We start from the raw sequence: 20,453 nt of genomic DNA on the forward strand, positions 1-20,453 counted from the left end.
TGCATTTGATTCTGTGATCCAATGGAATGCTTTTATTATGCCACCATTTTCTGTTATGTCATCGTTGAGAGTGAGAATAACCTTTGAAGTAACACAGGACTTCACTCTGCCAGCTCTGTGCATTTTTTCCTATTTCACCGGCATTGTGATTGTACACCACTGGTGCAACTGGCATAAATTCACTACTTGCCATAACTTTGTGTTCTGTTGGTATAGCAGAAGTGATTGCTATGTTTCCAATATTATGCCTTGTGGTTATGGAAAATAAATAAATAAAAATGGAACCCCTGAAGCCTGAGGGGTATTTTAAATAAGCTCACTGTATTTACTATAGTGGTATGTAAGCAGCACACCAGAACAAATCTTGCATTAATGTAATCTGCTAAGGGATTTGGGTCTTGCTTTTTCTATCTGATTTTAAAGTGAATAAAAGTACTGTACTGCAGCACCAGCATCATATTCAAAAACTCACCATATATAAATGGGTTAATAGGATAAATAATTGTACAGGACAGTCATCTAATAAACTGCAAAATAAAATACCGAGAACATTAAAATATGCACAAATGGACATCTGTGAGTGTCCTAGAAACCCAGGTAATATATATAGAGAGAGAGAGCTCCATGAGTGATTCACTGGGGTTTTAGCAAAGGTCTAACTTGCAGCCACATTGTAGTAAGAAATAAGGTAAATTGAAATGTGAATGCGTTTCCCCTCTAACAGCCTTGACTTCCTAGGAAATATGACATGCCTGAGTGTGTGTTGCACATTTGTTATGCCTTTATATTGTGGGGTGGCGTGAGGAAAATCCAAACAGTGCTCCATTTGTTTAAAATTTTAGCCCCTTCTTTTCAGCTCAAGGCAGTGTTTCCATGACAAATTGAAAAATGTCCTACCATCTTCTGCTGTTCCACATACTTTACCTTAGATGTTGGTTCCAACTGCTCCTTTACCAATTTCCCCCTCCCCTCTTTTTTCTCAGGATTTATCGGGTTCCATTGATGACCTGCCCACAGGAACTGAAGCAACACTGAGTTCAGCGGTTAGTGCATCAGGTTCCACCAGCAGTCAAGGGGAGCAGAGCAACCCGGCACAGTCGCCTTTCTCCCCTCATGCCTCCCCACATCTCTCCAGTATCCCTGGGGGGCCTTCCCCTTCCCCTGTGGGCTCTCCCGTTGGAAGCAACCAGTCAAGATCTGGTCCCATTTCTCCTGCAAGTATTCCAGGTAAATGGCGGGCTTAAAAAAAATATCCATCTAACCTCTACTGTTTCGTTTTTAAAATGTTTCCTTCAGCATTTGTATATGCTATGCACTTTCCCATCATGGGCAAAGATCACATTTTCAATGTGCTAAATAATTCAGACATTAGATGAATTATCACATTGTGACATAAGATTTAAGTATCACACTGCCATTATAGAACTGGGTTGTGCAGGAGGTAATCTTGGTAGTTTGCTACACAAACTGGTCTCCGGCATCTCAAAAACATTGATTGTGGGTTTCCACTATCCCAAAGGACTTGAATGAAGGGACTCAACTTGTCTTAAAATGTTCCTTTCATGTGACCTTTCTCTACCTTCAGTCAGGGCTGGATTAGCCATTAGCCAAAATAAGCATGTGCTTAGGGCACCAAGGGAAGGGGAACACCACAGAAATTTTCTGTTGCCAGATTTTTAACATGAATGGTCACAAATTGCTCAGCTGAGTATTCATTTTCCCAGTTGAAGTACATTTAAAATACCAACAGAACAACCATGCAGCAAGGCAGGCTGAAGACCTTATCTCTACTAAGTATAGAAGCAGATGTGTTATGTAAGATTAGTTTTGAGAATCTGATCAAAGGTTTTGCAATTAGAAAAAGTAGGAGAAAATTCTTCAAAAATAAATATTTTCCATTGTTTTGTAGGTTTTGTTTCATTTCAAAAAGCAAAATTTTATTTTACGGTTTGTTATTGTTTATATTTTGAATGAGATATAGTTTATATGGGGGCACCACAATCTTCAAAGTTGTTAGGGCCTCTAAAGGTCTTAATCTGGCCCTGCCTTCAGTGAATTTTCTCTTCCTGCTCATCCTACCTTATTTGTTCTGACCTCAATCCTCTTGTATTACCACCTGTTATGTCTTGCTATGAGCATCTCCATGTGACATAGATTGGCTTCCTCTATCATTTTCTCTCTAGCAAGTCATTGTAAAACAAGCAGCTGTTGTGTTGCTGATAGCTATGACAAGACAACGCCAAAATGTAGCAGGGGGTTCCTTTCTGGGAAGGCTGTTAAAATAAAGGTGTATTCCTAGGGCTTGCTGGCACGAAAGAATCCTTTACTTCTTTCCTTCCTCAAATGAGATTAAATTGGCAGCTAAAGAAACATCGAAAGGACACACACAACTAACCTGCCACATGAGCTTCCCAGTGGCTTGTTCTGTCACATGTAATGTTTAAATGCTTTTCTCCCCCATTGCAAATTTTCTCTCCCATGTTGTTCATGATCACCCATTGCGAGTATTAGAATACATTGGCACAGCCCCAATACTAGACTATCTCCTAAAACTCAATAGGCATTTTCCCCCCTGTGCAGATCAAAAACTGTATTTCTGATAATAATTCCCCAGAGTGGCTGGGGAAACCCAGCCAGATGGTTGGAGTATAAATATTATTATTATTATTATTATTATTATTATTATTATTATTATTATCCTCTATAATTGTTCCCTGATAGCATTTCCACCCTGAGAATAAAATACAGAGTGGAGAATCACTATTAAGGACAACAACTTGTACAAGTTTATGAATAAATAATTTATCAAATCATCTTCCTTATAACAATGCCACAATGTATAATTTGTGTTTTGGGGACATTAGCAATCTGTAACTTAGATTTTGGTTTTAAAATTTTTCTTTCTAAATAAACACCCAATGGAGGGGAGAGAGATCGTGCATATATCTCTGTACAGTCTATACTTCGGTTTCCTCATTTATGATTCGTATTTTACTAAATTATTATGCTATATGTCCTGGTATATTAATACTAGTAAAAAATGATGCATGTCATTTAGGAGGCTTGCACACTACTCTCTCTTAATTCAGCCAGAGCTGAGGAGTGGAAGCTGACACAGCAGAACATCAAAATGCATTGCTGATGCCAGAGAAGAGAGCGAATGCTAGCTTGGCTTGCCTCCTGGGCCAAAACTCCCAATTTACTAACAAAGCAAAAATGTAAAAAGGAAGAGACTGTGAGTGCATGATTCTATGGCCAGCTCTCAAGCCCTAATATTACATGTTCACCAGGTGCTTTAGTAGCCACAGAAACACCCTGATGCAAGCCCTGATTATTCTGTGGACTAACTATCCAAAATAGTAAACACTACCCCCACTCCCAATTGTCTTGGGAGTGCAAGCAGTCTGTAATGGAAGAGGATGTTGTTAAATCTTAGGAAACTATAAACTAAGACCCATTCCCATGCAGCCAAATCAAAGAGTAAATAGCAAACACTTATACGCCTTACCCAACCAGTTTTGTTTAATATTCAAAGGAATAGACAGCTCATTTGAGAGGAACCTTTTGAGTCTGTTCTGGTTTTGCTGTTATTTTAACCCACTCTAACAAAGGGATTATGCATTAGTGAAATTGACATGATCGCCCTTTTAAAATCTCTCATGTTTAAAAAGGTTTCACTTCTCTCCGGAGTCAAATGTTCTACAGCAGCTTGTTTTGTTTTGTTTTGTTTTTTTGAGATTCATGAATGACATTTATTGGCCTTGGCAGTACAACAATTTAATTGACAAAGTTACACCTAATGCACAAAACGGTTACTTAGCAGTTTTACAAATTTCAGAACGTCGTCACAGCAATACAAGGGAAACGTTTCATTTGTTCACTTAACTGTAGCTGTATTTTTCAATCTCTGACACTATGAAGAGCAAGATGAACTTCATATAATGGTGTATAGTATGCCTGTCTAAAAGTCATTCCTTACTTGCACAGATGTGGGTTTGTTTGTTTTTACTTTTTTATTGATTGTGTTTATTGTCATTAGTGCTTGTATTTCTACTGTGTCTGAAAGTCACTTTAGGTCATTTCCATGAGTAAGGTGGCTGACAAATAATAGTAATAGTAATAGTAGTAGTAATAATAGTAATTATATTCTTACCATGGACAGAAACTGTTTTTACAAAGTTGGTAACTCTAGAGAGTTTCAGGTAGTGTTTGTGGGACAAACATACTTGGACATAGGGGCTTGAAGAAGAAGTGTTAGCTACTTATTTTGTTGATCATCAAAACACAGTCATACGCCTCTGTATCTCCTTTGATGTCAGATATTTCAGATAATTCAACAGAAACAAAACTTGAATTACCAAGTTTTTCTCAGTAATCTTTTGCAAATAGTAAAAGAAAGCAAAGAGACTTGGCCTACTACTTTCTATCATCCTGCCAATAGCTCTTTGGGGTATTGTTACTGGTTTTTCTTAGGTGACTTTTCAAATATTCTTTTGCTGCTGTATATGACATTTTGAGGTGAGTTCTCGGTCAGTGGGGAACACAAAGGCAGGGAAAGATGACCAGTTGCTAGGGTTGCCAGCTTTTCTGTGGCACAGCTCCTGTGCCTTTACCAGTTGCATCTCATGCGGAAATTGAGCAGGTGATGCTTTTTCTGACGTGCAAATGAAATTATAGGAAAAATAATACCGGCTCAATTTCTGCCTCTGATCCAGCTTTTAAAGATGTGAGCACCTTGTTGGGAGGAAAAAAGGTTGGCAGCCTCTGAGTGGTTGGTTGCTTATATAAAGCTTAATGCTACTTCAGCCATGCTGTAATCATATTCAGAGCGCTCACCCGAAAAAGCTCCAGAATTGGCCCTGACTGTTTAGTTTTACAAATCAGATTGGTATCATAAAGTTTAGGAGCGTAGAATGTGCAGATCTGTGAAATGGTGAATTAAGATACATAGAATTACAGTCCATGTTGCCTTGTGATAATGATAATAAGGGAATTCAGTTTCCAGACTTCTCAGTCTCTCTGTCCCCAACATATAGCAGCAGTTCATGAGCAGCAACAGGTTCTGTTTTACCAATCAAACAGAACAGGTAAGCACCAGGCTTCTCCACAAGGGAAGAGAGCTAGTGTGGTGTAGTGGTTAAGAGCGGTAGTCTCGTAATCTGGGGAACCGGGTTCGCATCCCCGCTCCTCCACATGCAGCTGCTGGGTGACCTTGGGCCAGTCACACTTCTTTGAAGTCTCTCAGCCCCACTCACCTCACAGAGTGCTTGTTGTGGGGGAGGAAGGGAAAGGAGAATGTTAGCCGCTTTGAGACTCCTTAAGGGGAGTGAAAGGCGGGATATCAAATCCAAACTCCTCTTCTTCTTCTTCTGTCCCCAACATATAGCAGCAGTTCATGAGCAGCAACAGGTTCTGTCTTACCAATCAAATAGAACAGGTAAGCACCAGGCTTCTCCATAAGGGAAGATAGCATTCCCTACATACAGGAATCTACACATATCAGCTTGGCTTTACTGTCCAAGCCTCTGCCTTTGTGCCTATTCCTATCTACCTATTTGAGGAAGGGTCATAGCTCAATGATAGAGCACCTGCTTGGTATGCAGAAGGCCCCAAATTCAATCCTCAGCATCTCAAGATAGGCTAGAAAGACTGAAATCCTATTTGAAATCTGCAAGCCACTTCCAGTCAGTGTAGACAGTAGTGTACTAGATACAACCATGGTGTCACTCAACATGAGGCAGCTTCCTATGCCCTCTCACCCCTTGGGCAAGCCCATGGAGTCTGGTCTTACTTGCACCAGCAGTGTGGAGAAGGTAAAAAGTGGCAGATATGTCCAGTATTTTGTTTCTTTTTTTGAACCATTTCTCTTCCAAGCCCCCTATGTTTGCTAGAAGCCAGAAAGGAATGGTGGGGTCTTCTCTCCTTTGCAGAGGTGCTAGCAAATGGAAAGTTGCAGTGCGTGTCTCTCTCATTTTCTGCCATTCTCCAAGGCAGGGGAGATTCTGGTGGAATCTACACACATATAAAAAAACGCTGTGAAAATGCTTTTTTAAAAAAACATTTTGAAAAATACATTGAATTTTGCATAGCTCAGTTTCGCCATCTAGTGTCACATTTGTATATTGCATTTTGCAACACATTTAAAACGGTTTATTTGCAGCTGTGTAGATGACTCTTCTGTCTTCTCCTTGTGGGCCTCTAGGAAGCACAATAGGTTTCAAAGGGGGACAGGGTCTTGTCCTACTTGCAGGAAGATTTGAAAGGCTGGTACTTGTCTCTGTTGCCAACACTTCCTGCTCACTAAGTACTTTTTTGCCTTTCCCTTTAACCTTCCATGCTTGCTAAAGAGAAAGGCAGAGTTTCCCCATCTGCAGAAAGCTTTGGAGGGGGAAAGAAACAGGTGTTTCTCAAGCTGATTCTATCTTTCTCCAAAGCAGAAATGATTATGTTGTTGGACTCCATCTCCCCATCATCCCTGGCCACTGGCCATGCCAGCTGGGAATTGTGGGACCTGGAGTTCTAAAGCTTCCTGCAAGTCAGACAAGAACCCGCCTCTTCCTCCACCCATCTAGCAAGCAAAGGTGGGGCCTTGCCTTACTTGTGGACACTTGGCTAAAAACAGAAACTGTCGATTAAATACCAGTTGTTTCTTTTCATAGCCAAACTATTGCACAAGCCTATCCGAGACTGCTATGAGTCTGTCTTGTCCAGTTATTTACATGCAGCAGGGAGGCAGGTAGATTTGTCAGTGCCTGCCTGTGAAGCAGACTGTTCTTCATTTCATTTAAGTTTTAATTTGTATACCTCCTTTCTATATTACTATACACAAGGCAGTTTACAAGCTGAAGAAACAACAAAATAGACAGCAAAGACCACACACGTAATAACAATCTGATCCAATACAAAAAAGTCACAATAACTTTAAAATAAACAACTTATATCAAATAAAGCAATCTGCAATATTCTTCATTCATTGCGATCCTTGGTAGATTTACTGTGATAGTGAGCAACACAATTGTTTTTTTCTGGTTTGGAAGAAATTTTAGCTTCGAAGAAAAGATAAATCCACCAGATTATAGACATTAATTGGGTCTCAATCCTGAACACTTTTAATGACAAGTAATTTTTGCTGAATTCTATAGTTGCAATCTTGCAAAGTAATGAGCTGCTCAGTAGGACTTCAGCAACATAATTCAATGCAGGATAACAGCCAAAGGACTTACTTCGCATAAGGTATTAGCACCATGAGGATAATTCCTATTCCCTCTTTTTCAGAGCTTTTAATTTCTTACGTTACTATTAAGTAACTTAAACCTTTAAGACATAGGTTACCCATGAATAAATGTGTTGCACTAATTTAAATTACCACAAATAATCAAATCATTAAAACCATGTTAAAATAATTAAACTATGTTTAATATGTGTCTAAAACTATAGACATTTCCTTGTATTAGAGGAGACGATGACAAATAATTACAGTATTTTCGCCCTTGTTAGTCGTAAAAGTGTTGTTTACCTGCAACATCTGTTGCTTAATTCACATTGCCAGTTAGAATTTTCTTTTAATTTGTAAATGTTTAAAATCTGTTCCTTTATTGAAGTAATACTTTTTATCCCATCATTCATCCACAGTTGTCACATTCATGAAAAATACTGTATTTTGGATTATTGCATTATGAAAATATGAGTTTTATACATGTCTAGTTTATGGTCTTACAGATGAAACAATTTACATTCTCCTCTTTCCATTTCATGTGTTCTCATCATAAAATATTGATGTGAACGCATCATAAATGGAAAGGTATCTTTTTTTCCTCCCATCAGATGTTTCAATATTAAGAAATGATGGATGCATTTACAGGGCAATTCAGTTAGTCTGCTCCCGCTTTGTCAACAAATTTTTGTTGTTGTTGGCTGCAGGGCTTTATTTCTTGGTAAAACTTCTTATAAATCGAACTGTGGCTGATGTTTATTTTCTGAGCTGCTGTAGACTGTCACCACTTCTATATAGATTAGGGACCCTGCAGAGCCCTGTCTTCCCTACTGTCCTCCGACGCAAACGCATGGAGCAGAAGTAACTTTTAAGGTATACACAAATCTTCTATTCCCTACTGTCATTGGTATGAAATAGAGGAAACATAGTTCTGTGGAACTTGCAAGTGTAGTTGCTGGACTGACACTTCAACAGTTTCTTTATATATTGTCACTGCCACTTCTGTGAGAGTGTAAGAACTATGAGAATTGTGTAGTCTATCCAAGGAAGACAGTGTCTATTCATGGAAGACATAACTGTCAACCACTGTACCTGGACAAAGTCACTGAAAAAGAAAAGTATTTGCAGGGGGCGTTTATGAGCTGCTCCTATTATCTTCTATGGCAGAGCTACAATTTTGGAAATTAATTCAAATCCAGAATTATTATTTACTAATTTATTAATTTCCTTTTTCAAATTACAATTTCCACAATTAGTTATATTTGTAAAGATGAGAAGTGCTTAAAAAATTCTTTAGAGGTCATTGATAATGGTGTTTCTAAGGATGTATTCAAATAATAACAAACTATCCTTGTGGATTTACCCCCCCTTATCCCCAGATAGTGGTGGACTCAAATTATTGAGATGTGTTGATTGATTACAGCCGTTAAGTTTCTTAGTAATCAGTTTCATCGCTTATTCTCAATTCACACTTGTACCTTTGATTTCTCTTCCACAACAGGGTGATGTAGGTTGTCGTTGACTAATGAAGAACAGAATTGGTTTCGGCATGAGACAAACGGAATGCCGACACCAATCCTGAAATGCATTAATCTTTAATAACCCACATCTGCATGTTTATAAATGATATAACCAGGAGTTATTAATGCTGTTACTCCCCCTTGCAAACAGAAACTGACATAAGAGCTGGATGTTTCCAAACCACATTAAAGGCATGTAGCTAAGTGTTGTGTGTGACCTTGTGGAGGATTCTGAATTGATAAAGGGTTCATGTGGATTAAAGATGCATGGAGAATTGCAACACTCAAATACCACAGCTAGTATTCTAGATTTAGCATTCTTTATGTATGTTCAGATTTGTCAGGAGAGGCTTTGTCTCCTCTGTTACTTAACTTTCTATGGTACTTGAAAATGAATGGATGAATCTTTACTTGCGTCAACCATCGGCCATAGCAATAAAACAACAATACAATATACAAAAAAAGAAGAAGTCAATTATATAAAATACATTTTAGGCTTTGAATCAATAGTCAAATAGTGGAACTTATTCTAATTGCCCCAGCTAAAAACCTTTCAACCTTTGCTGTCACCTGCTCATCTTGATCTGCCAAGAGAAAGGACACTGTGGCAGTGGCTGGGCGACCTGGAATGGACAATAAAAAGGGGTGATAACCCCATTCCTCAAGTCTTTATAAAGAGTGCAAGCCAGAAGGGCATGCACCACCGATTCGGTACTGCCATCTCCACAGGGACATAAGCGTTTTTTGTGTGGAATCTGTTGCAATCGTCCCTCAAGTATAGCTGAGGGCAATACATTCAATCTTACGAGAGTAAAACTTTCTATGGTTCTTGAGATGTTCCAGCCTGCGGGTTTCTCCTCTCTCCATTCAGATTCACTTATTTCTTGGTTTGAGCTAAACTGGCAAACCATGTTTTGACTTGCCCTCTCAATTTCAGCTTGGAGGGTATGCACAACCCTATTTCCCAGTTCAGATGTAGAAACAGACTGTGGATCACCTTAAAACAGGAAGTAAGTGAATTAAAAGTAAATGAATCCCCCAAGTGAGGATGATGGAAGGGAAGGACAGGAATCTGAGGCTCACTCATGTAACATCAAGCCTCTGCTAGTTTACTAGGAGTAAATATTTACTGTGATTTTCTCAGAGCCATTTTCCATGTCATACAGCAGTCAAGTTATACCTGTTTCTACAGTGCTAACATACGTGTCTCCAAGCACACAGTGGAAATCTGCCGCAAACTGTGGCCAGTCATGATTCTCCAGCATGTGGCTAGTGCACATTCCTAACTCAAGGTGTAAATCTCCCTTTCACACCTTATGCAACAGAAGGAAAACATAAAAGCTGCCAGACAATGGCAACAAACAGGAATGTGCGTACATTTGTGGAAAGGTGAAAAGAAACAAGTACACAGGGTGGACAGACAGGTCGCACAAATCGTTTTAACACTAAAAATTGATGTAATAATAAAAGTAAACATAAGAGCATAGTAAGGATCCTGCTGGATCAGACCAAAGGCCTATGCAGTTTCCCACTGTGTCCAATCAGATGCTTCCTGGAAATCCCATCCCCCACCTCTGCTCTTAAGCTATTGTCTCTGAGCAGGCAACAATATTCAACAAAACAGCTAGTGCAAAATAAAACAATTAGTGTTTTGGTCTGGTCTGATGCTGGACACCACAGAGAATGAGGCAAGGCTGGGCTGGAGAAAAGGCAAGGCTACCATACCATGGAGAACTGCAACTTCTTCTTAGGCATTGCGAGGCCAAGGCAGTTACCACCACCTACCCGCAACAGCATTATCACACTTCACTCAAAGCTAACAAGGGTTGGGAACAGACAGGCCTTTTGAGCCTCTTGTCTCCAGACCACCATCTCCAGACTCCATCCCTGTCTAGAGAATGCCAGACCTTTAAAGGGCCAATCCTCTGGCCTGAAGACAGGGACTCCTCCATTCCATAGAACTCTTTCCCGGTGCACTCCCTGCAGTGCCAGACCGATGATGTGTGATGGGAGGCATTTAGTTCTTCAGGCACAGGGCAGAGGGCCTATGAGAGTCCAGGCTCTGGCCCAGGGGGGCCGCTAGGGGGCGCATCGGAAGATGGCCGACAATACCATCTCTGCGGCTCACACGAGGTAATTAAGAGGCTGTTATGGGAGTATGCAGCCTCCCTCGTTACCCCAAAGGAATGGTGAACACTGCCTTGCCTGCTGTGCCCATAATTCACCCCCAGATTCGAAAGGGGGTGAGGGCACTAGGCACAAAAGCCCTCGTGTGGGTCGGCTCTCCTGGACGCTGTCTATGATCTGCGCAGCTAGTTGCGGGAGCTCAAAATAAACAATCAGAACAGAAGCAAACGCACATACTTCAAGCGATGATCGGGAGTAAGGACTGCTAACTAAAGGGATCTCTGGGAAGAGGAGCGACGGGCTGGACTTAACAATAAATCAAGAAGAAGAATAAATCAAGAAGAAGATTCATCAAAGGATCGGTATGTCGGAGCGAGACTGAAAAGGAGGGGGAGAAAAACTTTTCTTTTTTTGTCTTATGTGAGTACCCAATAATCCCCCCCCAAAAAAGAATCGTTGCAATTACTGATCACAAGCAGGAGGAATAAGAACTGTGTGGAAAATAATTACTATGCAAGGACGTGGCTTATGGGAGCATCGGGAAACGAAAGTAAGTCCTTTGTGACGCAGTCATAAAAAGAGATTTATCATGGCAGGCCTGCCCGCAGGAATCCAAGGGGAGGAGGACTATGGTTGTTACTATGTTGGAGTGTGGGCTTGGCCTAGCAGGGCCCCCTGAGAAAATTTATGAGGGAGCGGCGGGCCTGGGGAGATCAGGACAGACTGTCGGAATGTTTTGTACAGAGGTGTTGAAATGGCATCTGTCTGCTTTTATGGCTCTTGGATGAGTGTAAAATCCACACAGGACATAACAACGTTTGTCTTCAACCCGCTTGTGGAGATTATCAGAGATCACAAAGAAAGGAGATAACAACAAGAAGAGGAGGAAAACAACAAAGAGAAGATTGAACAGAACTGTGAATATTATTTTGACAGAACTGTGTAATTAAAGCAGCAGCAAGAGAGATGATCGGATCCCTTTCGGAGCTTGAAGCATGGGTACCCCCAACAAAAATTTTAAAAATTTGGCTGTGTAATTTGGAATTGTTGTTATTTGGAATTAATGTGATGTGATTGGCCTGTTAATAAAAATTATTAAAGAGAGAGAGAGAGAGAGAGAGAGAGAGAGAGAGAGAGTCCAGGCTCTGGCCCTATATGTCCTGATGCTCTGGGATGTTTCTCTGGGTGTTCCTAATTTCTGAACCAACCAATTCCTGAACCAACAAGCTACAGCATCTGCATCTTATCAGGATGAGCCCTGATCCAATCCATACCAGTGTGACCAGTGTTCAGTTCAGAACTTGCTCAACCTCCCCTGATGGATGACCTGGAGAAACAAAGCTGAGTGTCATCTGCATACTGATGGCACCCAGCTTCACATTTCCTGATATCCAGCAGCTTAATGTAGATGTTGTAGAGCAGAAGGGACAGGATATAATTCTGAGGGACCCCGTGGGCCAGTTGTCACGGAACCAAGCTGTAGTAATCAAGCACCACCCTCAGCAACCAGCCCTCTAGATTAGTAGAACAGCACCATAACCCTGTGGCTCCATGCCAAACCCATGGAGCCAGTCCAGTCACTGTATTAAAAGCCAGTGAGAGATCCAATACAACAAGGTCACAGTCCCATGTTTCCCCCAGAAGGTCATCCTTCAGAGCAACCAGTGTCATTTCCACCCTCAACTGGGACCTTAAACCAGACTGAAATGGATCTAGATCAGGCTTCCTCAACCTCGGCCCTCCAGATGTTTTTGGCCTACAACTCCTATGATCCCTAGCTAGCAGGACCAGTGGTCAGGGATGATGGGAATTGTGGTCTCAAAACTTCTGGAGGGCCGAGGTTGAGGAAGCCTGGTATAGATTATAGAATGTCTGGAACAACCTGGTCCCCACTCTCTTGAGCACCTTACCCAGAGCCACCATGATTAAGTTGTAAAAGATGCTATGAGTATTAAGGACTACATCCCAACTACAGATAAGTTTCAGTTATGTATAGTAGTAGTACTAAATTTGATTTTTGATTTTGTAATTTGTATTGTATGATGCATTGTGTTCAGTGCTGCTAATTTGAGAATAATGGGGGAAATAAAATAAAAATGAAATAAAAAGTAATGTGACATACTGATTTGTCATGGCAAGGACATTTAGAGGCAACATCTAGCCCTCTCCATTATATGCAAGAAATAGACCGAGAAGGTTTTATGTATGTGTGTAAGCATACACCTGCATGGGCAGAGATACGGCTTGATTCTTTGGGCCATCTTGAGCTGTAGCAGAACAAGCAGTGTTCCTATATCCGGAATGTGAGACTGAGACAGCTGCCTCTGGCATATTTTCCGGGAAGCCTCCTTCTTACTGGTACTTTTACATTTGCTGTGCAGGTTTTCTCTGGCAGCTTGTTGGTCTGACCTCTGTTCCCTTTGTAAAAATAGTGAGGAGAAGAAGGGGGGTTGTCATTATTGTGAGCCCTTTATATGGCTTAGTGGCTCCCTTGATAGCCTGTGAATTTCCAGCCATCCACTGGAAAATAGGATTATAAGAAAAACAACAAGGGTCTTGAATCACCTCTGGGTTCTTTGCATCTTCTGTGGTGTCATTTGGGTTTGAAGACAGCCATTAATTTACTGGAAAACAAGAGAAATGCAAAACAACAAAAGTGTAAAGTGATAAACAAATCTATTTAGGGTATAAATGGCATGCTTCTTAGGCTCTTCTTCAGTAAATTTAATTTGCAGGTTCAGTATTTGAAATTACTTTCAGGCCAGAATAGATGGCAATAAAACATCTCCTTCCCTTATAGTTACCTTCAAAATGCAAACCACGTAGCTGAGAGGCATACATTGCAAGACAGGGGTTGTAGAGGCGATTGCGTTGGCAGGTGCCCATCCCTTAATCTCATAACCTGTGCCGCTATGGAGTTGATGTCCATCAAGTTAACTGTGTGTGTATGTTTACACTGCGAGGTAGAAAGGAAGAGGTGGTTGTAAGAGGAAAAGATAAAATGCCCCTTCCCTGGCAGTCATTCCCACAACCTGCAGCAAACATTTCCAACAGTTTATTAGGCATCTTCTTACTGTTTGTACACTAACTGTGTTTCTCTGAAATTAACATTAATCTAAAAATGTAAGATTTCTTCCTCTTCTATTCTAGGTAGGTATGTTGGTTTTTTCCAATTATTTTATGGCATTGTTGCATTTCGTATTGGACATCTCAGTACGTACCCAGCATAACTGCCAACAAGGACAGCCATACTTCTGTCCAGGGTTGGTGGCTTTCTAACTAACTTGGCAGCCCTTCACTGAACCACATGCTCCTTCTCCCCCCACCTTTTCTTTTTTAGTCATGAGGAGTTTAAAACAATTGGGCAACTTGTGAGGCGAGAGTTGAAAAGACAACAAAAACACCAGGTGCACACCAGAGTCTCTCAGTCACAAACGTTGTGAATTTTTATGTAGTAAAAGGATGACAGTAATTTATAAATCACTGTAGAAATACAATGGAATTTGTGGAACATCATACATTGCCTGCCCGCCCGCCACTCTAGTTTTCCCATTTTAAATGCTGCACGATTCTGTGCGTTATTCCCAGGGACACTGGGGAAATTGAAGGAAAGCTTTTTTGAGGTGGTCAAATTAGACCTTTAAAAATGCAGTACCTCAGTTCTGAAAATGCCTAAGTATAGAGCAGAGATGAAGTGGGTAATAAAAGAGCAAGCTTTCATCTAATCTTTCTCCTAGAGACCCAGGTGGACAAATTGGCAACCCTGTTCACAGCCTTTCTCTCCCCCCTCCTCTTTGTACCATAAGAACTACTAATCGGATCCATGCTGCTCTAACTGTGGTTAGTTATTAGCAGAATAAAAGCAGATTTCTTCGAAAGAACAGGTTGGGGTGGGGTGGGGGAAACGACTATACAAAATTGCAGGGTTGTTAGAATCTTAAATGCACAGCAGTTGATTCTCCCCCCCATTCTGAATTATATGATGAATAAAGTCTTTCATCTGTCACTATGCCCATTTCCTTCAAAAGGCAGCTAAATATTAAGCTTTTCAAACAAAAAAAAATCACTAAAGGAATAAATAATGGGGAGGAGGAATAATAGGCAAGCAGATAGCGGAAAGCCAGGCTTGTTTTTATTAATTTGCTGTAGAAATGTAGAATCATAGAATTTTAGAGTTGGAAATAACCCCTGCTCTAAGGTAGCATACTTCCATACCAAATGCATTCCTGTCCATGCTTCTCTGCTGTAAGGGGACTTCACAATCTCTCAAGCAATATGCTCTGTTGGTGAACCCTTAGCCAAAATCTGCTTTATAAGCACTCAGGACCTCACTTCTAGTTCAGTCCCTGATGAATCTGATGATCGGTCCTTTTTTATATAGATTATTTTGTTTGAGTATTGGCAAAAATAACAAAACTCATGAAGTTTCTTTCGGAGGACATTAATAATTCAGCCATAGATACATCTTGCCCAGTTAGTTACACAGATTCCATCTGCTGTGATGGGTCAATTTCTCTTGTTTCAGCCTACCTTTAACTTTTAAAATTTGAAAACTTCATCATGCTTCCCTTGAGTCTTTGTAATATGGCTTGCCCACTGGAAAGTGGCATTCATATTGGTAAGCTCCTTTTGGTTCGATTCTGAAATGAGCAGTTTCTGCCAGTGTTCATATTGTGGAGCGTTTTATGAGTCTGTTGTTCAGCCTTAGAAGTTAAGATGGAGTGCCCTCGTGGATTGTTTTTAGTGGGGCAGTTTTCTGAGCTAGCTGTCAGGAGGCGAGCTTGGCAATATAGATAGATAGATAGATTCTTTATTGTCATTACACACGTGCAACATTGCACAAGTGCAACGAAATTGGATGCCATCCCTTAAAAACAACAAAAGCAAAACAACAACAACAACCAACAAACCACATTCCAGCCACACCCACACCCATCAATCTCCCAGGTCACACTATCGAGTTACAGCTCAGCATATGCTCAGCAACCAGAAGGTGAGGGGGAGAATATCTGAACATCCCCTCTAACAACTGCTCCTCTTTTTTCTTTTCTTTTTTGCAAGTGCTTGTGTCATTTGAGTGCCCAGTGAGGCTGTTTCATCTTATGATTCTGTCTGGTTTTAGGCAGAGTCACATATATGCTATTTTTCGCTTCTGCAAGGCTCCAGCCCCCACAGCAGCATCCTCCAGAGAGGAGGCATGGGAAGAGGCAGAAGGTCAGGCACTAGAGAACTGTGAGGAGCCAGAGTGTATCTCTTCATTACTGAGTGAACATAGAGCATTGGCAAGAGGCAAAAGGTGGCGGAAGAGGAACTGGGCCAGGGGAAGGTTTCTCCCTGTGAAGATTCATTGGCTGTCTTTAGTTCCTTCCATTCTGCATTCCTCCTTCCTTCCTTCCTTCTCCAAAGTGCTGTAGTGGCACTTGTAATGACAACTCAAAGATATTTTCTCCAATCTGAATATATTCAGGACCTTCGGCTCTACATACAGCATGCCTTTTGGACATTTCATCATCCTTCTCAATGTTGTTCTTGAAATTATTAGCATAATAATGACAATTGCAGGCCTGTGTTGAATTGTATTTTCCCAGGTTTTAAAAATCATGCTTCCTTTGAAATGAACTAAAACGGGCAGGCAATGTGGTACCCTCTAGATGTTTTTGGACTTCCATAGTCCACAACCAGCATAGCCAGGATGTGGGGAGTTATAGTCCAACAACATCGTGAAGGCACTACATTGGCCATGCCTGTACTAAAACGACATGGATATTTTGTGCCAAGCTTGCAACTGTTGACATACTTTTCTCGATACTCAGCCTTAACTCATAAACCCGTCTCCTCAGTGTTCAAACTAGACATTTATACCCCTTCCTATAAGTAATGCTCTTGTTTTTATTCTCGTGTGTGACAGCTTACATTTGTCCTTGCTGGATTTCACATTACTGCTACCAGCCAAGGCTAAACAACCTGTAAACATTTTGGATTTTTAGTCAATGTGCTCTTTTAAATAGCCTGATGTTATTTCTGTGCCTTTTCCTACTTCAGTTTCTTGAAATATTCATTTATAAAGATTGAGCAGAATTTTTTGCCTTCTCTGTCACCATTTCTGGCATGAAATTTGAGGACTTCATTCAAACATCCTGAGGGCAAGAAAAAATGAATCTTGTTTTTTGCTTCTCCTAATGAAAATAGGGGTGTGGCTAGAGTGTTATAGAGTGTTATAGAGTGTTCAGGATGTTATAGCTGGCAAGAGATCTACTTCCTGCTCTATAACTAACAAACTAAGAGATGGTGGATTAATATTTGAAACTCCTAAGAATGTGCTTTCTTTTGGTGCTATTTTGATAACACCAAGCAGTCAAAATGTGAATGAGGTTTCACTGTGCTAGATACTGCACAAACAATGGGGGGAACTTGCTCAGGCATTATGTTTTTTTATATAGCAATTGCTTTTACACAGCAAATGTGGCAATTCTATTCCAGATCTATCAGCACACAAAGCAACCATAAACACAGCTTAAATGGCCAATTTCACAGGGTTTATGACTGCATTGTATTGTCGCTATGACACCAATCAGCCAAGGTGTAATCTGGCCCTTAGTAGGCTGTTTAGTCTGTGTGTAATGCATTGCAATTATCAAGGTCCCAGGCTTAGTTCCAGGTGAGCAGTAAAACACTGTCGAGGGAAAATCTATCCATTTGGCTCTGCAGTAGAATTAAAGGAAGGGCAAAAGATTGACTTCATGGATTAATGTTGGTAACACAGTTCACTGTGCAGATTAGGGTGTCTCCAGGCCAGCATTCTTATGACATTTTATTTTGTTTTGTATTTTCCCTCACTGTACTAATTTTTGCATGCCTTCTGTATGCACACACGTCATCCTCCCATAATTGATTTTTGTAAACCGATGCTTGATTTCCCTGGTTGCACATGCAAATACACACAGGGACACATTGACATGATAACAACTGATGCAATGTGCTAAGGAGACAGAAGGTGAGGCAGGAGAGGGGACCCTCATGATGCAATCTGGAAGTACCGTATTTTTTGCACCATAACACTCACTTTTTTCCACCTAGAAAGTAAGGGGAAATGTCTGTGCGTGTTATGGAGGGAATGCCTATGGGTGGCATGCCTACGGATTTTCCTCCTCTAAAAACTACGTGCGTGTTATGGTCGGGTGCGTGTTATAGAGCGAAAAATACGGTAGCTATTTTAGTTTGTGTGAAAAATCAGTAACCAGAATAAATGACCAAAGGCTTGAATCCCAAATTACACTTCCAGGAATGGAAAAAGCTCCTCCCATTTACAGAACGGCCCTTGATCCTGCAGAATCTCCCATGGATGAAGGAGTGAGGCAGTTTTTGTCATTTCCCCCTTTCCCATGCAGCTACCTGTGCACAGTATTCCAGAGGATCCCCCCAACCCTCCATAGCAGATTTTGGGAGAGCCCAGGGGAATTACAGAGAATTGGATAACTGGTTAACACTGCCTCTGCCTTTTCATGCGCAAGATTTCAGGATCCAGGATAAAGTGATTATGTTGGCATGGTACATGGGTGCTACAGTGAAAATGGAACATTCCTTTTAAATAGATAAAATGAAAATGTTCTTGACATCAGTAATATAGTAGGAAGCAAGGTACAAAGACTGGGAAGAGGGACAATAATGGATTTTATGTCTAGATCAGTTATGGAAAGATTCCTTGCATTGATGTACAACCTTTTATATAAAAAATAAGTAGTAACAGACTATTGTTACTCCTCACCATGTATCAGTAGCAGATAATGTAAAGCAGGTGTAGGAAAAACCTTTGGCCATCCAGAAGTTGCTGGACTACAACTCCCATCATCCCTGACCTTTGGCGATATCAGCTGGGGCTGATGGGAGTTGGAGTCCAACAATATCTGAAGGGCCAAATGTTCCCCATCCCTGATATAAAGGGATTCCTTTTCGGACATATCTTCAGAGTTTGTACCAGAGAACATTTGGCTGTTTAGTTGGTAAAAGCATAGTATTGAAGGAAAGATAAGCCATAGCGTTGCCATGGACCTTTTTAGCCATTGGTACAATGTAATTGTTATCATGGTTACTACTATTATACAGTGCCAAAGAGAGCAATTCATTTCCATGGCCAGAAATGGGGCAGAACGGAGCAGCAGATCCACTGCCACACCTCAGGCTCTGCTGCTGGCGCTGGCCAGGGCAAAAAGAAGGATATGCATTAGGCCCCTCCCTGGAAAATGGGACATTTTTAATCCAGCACCAGTCCTTGTCCCTCGCTTCCCTTGTAACATCCTGCTTCAGAAGCTTATGCTGACTATTGCTTGTGGGACTGCCACTAGTAGTAGAGTGCAGTGCGCTGCATTTTCAGCATGGCCACTGAGACCCTCTATAGCAACTGAGCCCCTGCCCCGGCAGCACAGTCCATTGGTGAGACCCCTCCATGTCATCTTAACCTTCTCCAGGAGTGCAGATTGGGGGTTAGGATTGTTCAGTATAATGGTTAGACCCTGTACAAAAATTAGAAATAGCACAGACGCTACCCTCAAGCGTCATCCAAAGGTAAAAATGTGACACATTTGTGGAGGAAAGGAAAGGAGACTAAAGAGGAAGGAAAATCAATCTGGGAAAACCAAGGTTATAGCTGTCAAAATAGGCCAGTGATGAGACCTTTTCCTTCGGCTCTTGGAACAGTGGCTGATCATTGATGGGAGTTAAGGAGGAAAGTAATGGGCAAGGTAGGCTAATGGAAAGTATCAGCTAAAACTTAGCCCTTTTAAAAACAAATATATGTTTTAATCATTATTTTCCTCATCCTAAGCTTCACAAGTCAGGGACCTGGTTTTTGTTTTGCTGTGTTTTTCTAGAAAGTACTATGAACACTGGTGACAGTCCACAAAGTAATATTTGTTGTTGCAGTAGTAGTAGTTGCTGCTGTTGTTATGCCTAGAATTTATTGTGGGTGCAGAGATTCCAGCTTTTAAAATATTAAAACTTGAAAAATTAGTGAGACAAGAATCAGAAATGTTCTGATTTACTTGGCCACGCTCTGCTGCCTGAAGTACTAAAGTAAAATGTAGCCTTTTAAAATAAATTCCGTAGGGAACAGTTCCTACATTGCCCTGTAGCCAACAGTTATTTGTTCACTTATATAGCAGCTCTAGCAGCATGATATGGAGCTAAATTCTTTGGGTTGTTTCCAGTCCCATTATGATCAACAACAATCTTGCCATTAAATTCAGTGGCAAGTAGATTGGGACCTTTCTCTACTGAACTCAGAATGGCTTAACAGCACCACCAGTTGACTAAACATCCAAAATTATTTGCTGGCTCAGTTACAAAATTCCTCTTGGTTTCTAAATCAAAAGTGACTTCTCCCGTAAGGTAAAATAGCAAAAATTGATTTTAGTGGAGCTCCTTGAAAAAGAAAAAGAAAAACCAAGATAGCTCAGGAACAGCATATCTTCATGGTGATTTGATGCAGTCAATTCATGGATTGGATTTACATCAAAGTCCAAAGTAAAAGACTTTCTGAAGGTCTAATCAAACCAGACTCTTTCTTTTCAACATGGCATCCATTCCTGTTATGTGCA

General features: G+C 40.8%; 1 protein-coding gene across 9 annotated transcripts in view; it reads left to right on the forward strand.

Annotated features, from left to right (window-relative positions):
* Window positions 1–20,453, forward strand: part of ARID1B (AT-rich interaction domain 1B) — a 347,806-nt gene that overhangs the window by 232,298 nt on the left and 95,055 nt on the right. For all 9 annotated transcript variants that reach the window (XM_053382240.1, XM_053382241.1, XM_053382242.1 and 6 more), the window contains one exon: window positions 984–1,227. In XM_053382240.1, the coding sequence (XP_053238215.1) occupies window positions 984–1,227 (244 nt within the window). The remainder of the gene's footprint in view (window positions 1–983; window positions 1,228–20,453) is intronic.

The sequence above is a fragment of the Podarcis raffonei genome, chromosome 3 (genome assembly GCF_027172205.1).
Source record: "Podarcis raffonei isolate rPodRaf1 chromosome 3, rPodRaf1.pri, whole genome shotgun sequence".
Lineage (NCBI taxonomy): Eukaryota > Metazoa > Chordata > Lepidosauria > Squamata > Lacertidae > Podarcis > Podarcis raffonei.